The sequence below is a fragment of the Phaseolus vulgaris genome, chromosome 7, assembly GCF_000499845.2.
Source record: "Phaseolus vulgaris cultivar G19833 chromosome 7, P. vulgaris v2.0, whole genome shotgun sequence".
Taxonomy (NCBI): Eukaryota; Viridiplantae; Streptophyta; class Magnoliopsida; order Fabales; family Fabaceae; genus Phaseolus; species Phaseolus vulgaris.
Window position 1 is genome coordinate 32,534,758 of NC_023753.2, and position 6,651 is coordinate 32,541,408.

Genomic DNA, 6,651 nt, shown 5'->3' on the forward strand with positions numbered 1-6,651 from the left:
AATGATGAAACTTGACCGAATGAAAACAAAGGAGCAAAAGTCTCCGTGCTCGGCCCATAATAACAAAATCGAATAACCCTACAGCCTCAACTGACTTCAAAAGCCCAAACATTAAATAATAATGGGTCATTTCTTTTGCCGTCTCTCTTTGGGCAGTTTCTCCCTGCACCATATCATTTTAAACATGTACCCAACATAAATTTTAAAATCCAATATTGTCCTTAACTTTTTTTGAAATGCTACAAAGAAGTATTATCTTACTGTGGTGTGCGTTTTGAAACCTTTATATTTTTGAAAATGCTACAGAGGAGTGTTGTGTTAATGTGGTATGGGTTTTGAATGAAAGTGGTGGTGGTGTAGTGAGTTGCAACAGTGACAATGGTGTAGTGATTTTATTTTGTGACAATGGTGCTCACTTCTCCTTCTCTCTAAGCAACCATCTTTCTCTTTGCTGCTACCTTGCAACAAGCTTAGTGATGGGTTGGGTGCAAATACAATGTTGTTGGGGTGTAGGGTTGTATGGTTCATACAATGTTCATTGCTAATGGGTTGGGTACAAATACAGTGTTATTGAGGTGTATGGTTTTATGGTTCATAAAGTGTTCATTGCTAATGGGTTGGATGCAAATACAATATTGTTGGTTGTAAGATTTTATATCATGAAGGACAAATAAATCTTTTAAAATAATATTATTGGGTGCAGTCTTAATTGATATGGTGCCGGAAGAATCTGCCCTCTCTTTGCCATCGCAGTCACCATTATCTATGTTATATCATGGATGAACTTAAAAGAAGAAAATATTTTATATTGTCAAATACATTTTCAAATTGTATAATCCAAAAATTATATTTTTTATAAAATAAAGTTTCTTAATTATGTAATCTAAAAACACTCGAATTAAACGACAGATTATGCCATCTAAAAACTTTTTCTCATGAAAAAAAAATATCAATCAAATTGCATAATCCAAAAGCCATAAAAGTTTCTAAATTACATCCAAAAATATTGTAGTCAAAAGAATTTCCCAATTGTACAATTCAAAACTAAAAAGAATTGAGAATTTCTTGATTGCACAACCGAAAAGTCAAAAATATTTTCAAAAATATTTTTGTATTACATAATCTAGAAATCAAAAATAGTTTCCAAAAGCCTTTTTTTATGAAAAAATGACTTTCCATCATCTTTTAGGGACAATGTGAACATGTTCATATTGATTGAAATTCAGAAGGAAAATATGGTACTGGAAAAAGAAATCCCCTAAATAATGACTCAACGAAAATTAGAGCCCAAACATTAATTATATGCATGATCATCAAATAAAAATTCCAAGAATTGCCAGTAGCGAAGACAACCATAAATACTTTACCAAAAAAATAATGCCTCACCAAAAAACTACCAAGAATTAGATAAATAGCTAATTTTATGTTATTTTTCATGTGATAGCTAATGCTGCTTAACATTAGTTTTATTATAAAAAAACACAGTATTTAATCAATCACGGACCAATTAACAACAACCAGAAAAGACTGCAATAGCATCTTTGGATTTAACCGCAGCCATCTGAACTAAATGAAAGCATCTCGGACTCCAAAGCCCTCAATAATATTATTTTCGCCAAAAACAAGTGATGCATCACATAATATGGAATAATGCCACCGGGGATATGAAGTAACAAACAAAAACTGTCAATTAAGACAAGTCCATTGTACATAACTGGTGTAAATGCCACACTCTGTTCGGAAGAGATAAATGAGGTGAAAAGATGTGTGGTCTCTAAAGAAAGTGACTTCATCTTTTCATGTAAAGTCGAGCATTGCCATTCTGCTTCTGTTGCTAAACATTAGCAATATGATCTAACAAACAGTGACTACATACTAGTTAGAAACCAATCAAGCTTTGATGGACTCAACACGAGGCCTCCATAATCCCAGCCTGTACTTGTGTGTGTATTTCAATATTAACTTCCTCTGCAAAGCACAAACTAGCCGTTAGGAAGAGTTTGCAGGTTAACTGAACAATTTGTATATCTTGTGGCCAAATGAAATCATTGTATCATAAAATCAAAGTACAAAAAACCCAATCCTAACAGAAGGTGAAGATCGTTTCAGTCCCAATCAACAAGTTATGATTGAAAATCTGACCTGAATTGTCTCACAAGAACTGACTACCACGACAAGGAGTCATTTTACTTCCAATATTAGAGTCAATAACAGCCCTATGTAAGCTCATAAAGCCTGACTTTGTTTTAATTGATGGAAATCACATGCCTTAAGACATCTAAGATGCCTGAATATAACCGTGTACCTAACTAAGGTAGTGTGCCAGGGTAAAGGTGACAATAGTGCATCAAACATCTTAGAAAACACAGATAGATGCAGAAAACCGAATCACTTAACTATGTGTAGATGTGACCCTTTTCTACTAGCATGTTAGGGACCGTCCAATGGCTTTGATGACAGGGCAGAAGGGAATTTATAGAAAAGGTAGCAGGCATTGAGGAGAATAAATTTTGTCAAGGACAGGAAAATCTACAGGTTCAAAAGTCATACAGATTTTCAGATCTGTAATTTATGTCAAATACCAGTTCTCAAAAGCATAAACCGTTGAATAATGATGCACGAATGACTTTATTAATGTCTAACAAATTATTTTGTAAAACACGGTGCACTATGAGCCCTATACAGCTTCTAAAACGCCCCTTGATAATCTTACCATCAAGGCCCTCAATTTTGATAAATTTTACATAAATCATAGTCAGTCATGTTCACTTTAATGGATCATTTAATATAGGAGACAGAAACAAATGGAAAATGACATCTCCTGATATTGGAAGAGATGAATGCTCAGCTCCTCATTTTCCCTTCCCTCAATTCCCCTCCAACCAAACAAAATGTAAAGTTACAATGCCAGTCATAAGATTCAACGATTTAAACACAAATTTGCCTGCATAGTTAAGGTACAAACCATGACACAATTCGACATAGATTGAACTAATAACATAACAAGTCAATCCAGTGACTTCAACAGGCGTTACTAAATACAAATCAAGCGGATCACACAGCACCCAAAAATCTTGAACTTGAGGTAGAGGTAGTTGATTCCGTTACAAATTAGTTGTCATAGTTGATTGATTGCAACTTAAGTACGTGTGTGTAAATAGCTGATGTGATCAAATAGTTCTTCGGTTAACTACATTTATCTTTGTGTCTGAGACTCAGCCTGTATTAGTTTTAGTTTTAATCTCAATTATCAGTATTCGCCAATCTCCCTTCATTGTTATTTATTACCATGTTCACATAACGCGCACAATAACTAGCATTTTTTCACATATGGACCTGCAACAGTGGCAACTCTTATTGAGGTCATCATCCAAATTCTACTTTTGGAGAATTGTCAAATTCTTATCCACTAATAGGGAAAAAATATCACTCTATCTACGAATTCGGCAAGATCAATGAATTAATTTCACATATTAAGTTAAAGAAGCAGAAAGCAATAGTGAAGCAGAAGAAGAAATGGAGCGAAAGTGTAGGGAACAAGGAATACATACATGTTTGCAAGGAATACCGAGCTTCTTGAGCTTGAGGGTGCGAGTGACAAGAAGCTTCTGGAAATCTCCGATTTCGGATTCGAGCTTGGGAACGTGAGACTCAACCCCTTTCCCAATTCCGTTTAGGAACTCAGGTATTCCAACCTTCACTGCATATAGCGCCAATCAAAACCATTAATAACTCGCTTACGGCTTAGGGCGTGTTTGTTTGTTTGTTGGTTAGTGGTGAGTGCAGCAAGGACGAGAATAGAGAAAGAGATTACCAACATAGAGGGATGATTTGGAGAAGAATCTAGAAGAAGAATAAGGCGTAGAGTGTGGGAGTGTTGAGATCAAATTAGCACCTCCTTTGGTGATGATTCTCTGCAACTGCAACCATGCCATTGCCATTTTTCTCTTCAACTTTTAGCCAAATACCTCCCAAGCTTCCCCAGGCACGGTAGGTTCATACAGGGTTTCGACTTTGGAGTTTCCTACTGTGTCTTGGTATACCGGCCCAAACATGAGGTTAGGCCCGTTTTTTCATTTTCGTGTAACCAAAAACCCCTAGGTAGTTTCTTCCTGCACCCCTACATTTTTCTTCCTGCACTCCCATAATGTTGTGAAACTGCCCTTAATACTTTTTAAAAATCCTAAAATGCACTTTAACTGTATTTATTTTTTTGCATTCTAGATTATGAAATCCGGAAAAATTTTGGATTGACACTTCCAGTAAAATTTCAGATCAATGAATCTGTAATTCAAAATATGCATTTCACATTCAAGAAAAGCATTTCAGATTCACCAATCCGTAACAGAAATATGCATTATGGATTCATAAATTCATAATTAAAAAAAAAACATTTTGGATCCACCAATCCATAACAGAATTAGGCTTGATTAAGTTCTGGATGGATGAATTCATAACACACTCACAGATTCTGATTTCCAGTAAGTACGATGTTTTTTTTCAAATAAAAGGTCAATGTCACTTTTTGGATTTAGAAAACTGTGGAAATACAGGAAGAAAAACGTAGGGATCAAAAAAAAAAAAAAAAAACCGAATCATATTAAATTGAAAAAAACTTAATTAGGTTTTAAATTCCTTTTAAATTTGGGTAGTACTTGTTAAAAAAAATATTCAACTAAGTATTTAAAATTTGTATACTTTTTAATTGAGTATCTAAAAAAATTTATACTTTTTAATTGAGTATATGTTGTTTAATGTTAACGTTAATTGTGTTGATATATTATCTTGCATCTTGCGTGTCTTCCTATACAAATTAGAAAAATGATATATTAAGCATTTTATAAATTTGGATGTTTTTAATAGAGTGTTCAAATTTTTATATTTTTAAAATTGAGTTTTTAACATCAAATAGGGTGATCTGGTCATCTAATTTTGCAGTCTGAACAATAAAAACATGAGATTCTGTAATCTCTTAATTTCATATATCAAATGACACTGTTTCTCGTCTTTCAAATGATTTTTTAAATTTTGTTAGTATTTAATTTAAAAAAAATGAAACAATGTCATTTATTATAAAGATAATTAGGGTTTTAATGTTATCAAAGTTTGTGATATTATACTTAAGACTACAAAAATAATTTGTCACATCACTTCAATTTATAGTAAAATAAAACAACATAGACTTAATATAAATATTTTAGATATTTAATAGAATGATTTTTTTTAAATGAGACTTAAATAAAAATACTTAAATTTATGTCATTTTTATTTTTATATATTGAAACGTGTAAGTAATGATGATGCACTATAATAGTCAGGTTAGGTCAATTGTTATAAAAAGTAAACACTACACAACTATGACAGAATCCAAAGATATAAAATTATTGGATATAGAATAAAAAATTATAAAAGAAACATAATTAAAAATAATCAAAATTTATTGGACACTCGAAACTTAATTAAGTAAAAAAATTACTACCATTTATGGAAAGTTTTGTTTCACGTGGTTAATTTAATATTTTATTTTTAAAATGTGTAAATATCATGATAACATATAAAAAATTACATAATATGTATTTGGAATTATTCTTCGATCAAGTTTGAAGTTTTACTTTATAATTTATTTTTATTAAATACAATAACAATGAAATTTCATATAGACAATGTTTGTTTTTTTATTAATTTTTGAATAAGTTGCCAGTTAGTAATATGTTTGGTTCGTGGTTTGATAATGAGTTTGAGGATGGAGAAGCAGGTGGTATGGATATTGGTGATGGAAAGTATAACCAATGTTATTTTACATTCATACTCTCACTCTGCTTCTTCAAATTTTTTATGATTAAAGAATGACAATTTTATCGTGAAAGAGTAAAATTATAATTAATTTTTCGATAACAACAAAAATCAATTTTACAATTCTTTATTTTCTTTAGTAGAATCGATATCAATTGATATCAATATTATCTTTCATATTATTTTCTTTGAACAATTGATATCAAGATTATAATATTATATTTATTTGAAGCATAATCAATTATCTGAGTAATTTTTTTTAAGAAGGAACATCAATTTTATACTTTTTATAGCTCTATGTCCTAAGTTTATTTTGACGATAAGGCTCTAACAATATTATCAATGTGGGAAACTTATTTATATAGAAAATTTGCATTGAACTATGAACTCCTTGGGAATGAGTTATAAAAGTCATCTTATGGTATCAAATAAATGCCCTGAGTTATGAAAGTTGTCGTATTGAACAATAAAAGAAATTTGTACACCAAAATAAGGAAAAGAATAAATGACATTAAATAATACAAATAACAAGTATGAGTTGAGAAATAAATGTCACTCTCTTCAACAACATTTCCATATAGACTTCTTGCATTCAGATAATAAGATAAATAATGGAAAAATGTTAAAGATATTCAATTGTGTGTAGTCATGATGCCAGTTAAAGATATACTTGAAAACTTTTATACTTATAATAATATAATAATATTTTAAATTAAAAGATAAATTAAATATATTTAAAATATTAATTCTTCGGATTGTTAAAGTGAAATTTTTATTGTGGTGTCAAGCTGTGTGTATAGCTGAGTTGTCAAAGGATAACACAACATCATTTCCTCCGTCAACAAAAAAACAAAAATG

General features: G+C 31.0%; 1 protein-coding gene across 1 annotated transcript; it reads right to left on the reverse strand.

The window, feature by feature from the left end:
* Positions 1-1,665: 1,665 nt before the first annotated feature.
* LOC137830087 (uncharacterized) lies at positions 1,666-4,021 on the reverse strand. The gene is made up of 3 exons (XM_068637217.1): positions 3,815-4,021; positions 3,552-3,700; positions 1,666-1,968 (listed from the first exon to the last, which is right to left on the reverse strand). The coding sequence occupies exons 1-3, from the start codon at positions 3,939-3,941 to the stop codon at positions 1,891-1,893; spliced, it is 354 nt and encodes a 117-aa protein (XP_068493318.1). The 5' UTR covers positions 3,942-4,021; the 3' UTR covers positions 1,666-1,890.
* Between the last annotated feature and the right edge of the window lie 2,630 nt (positions 4,022-6,651).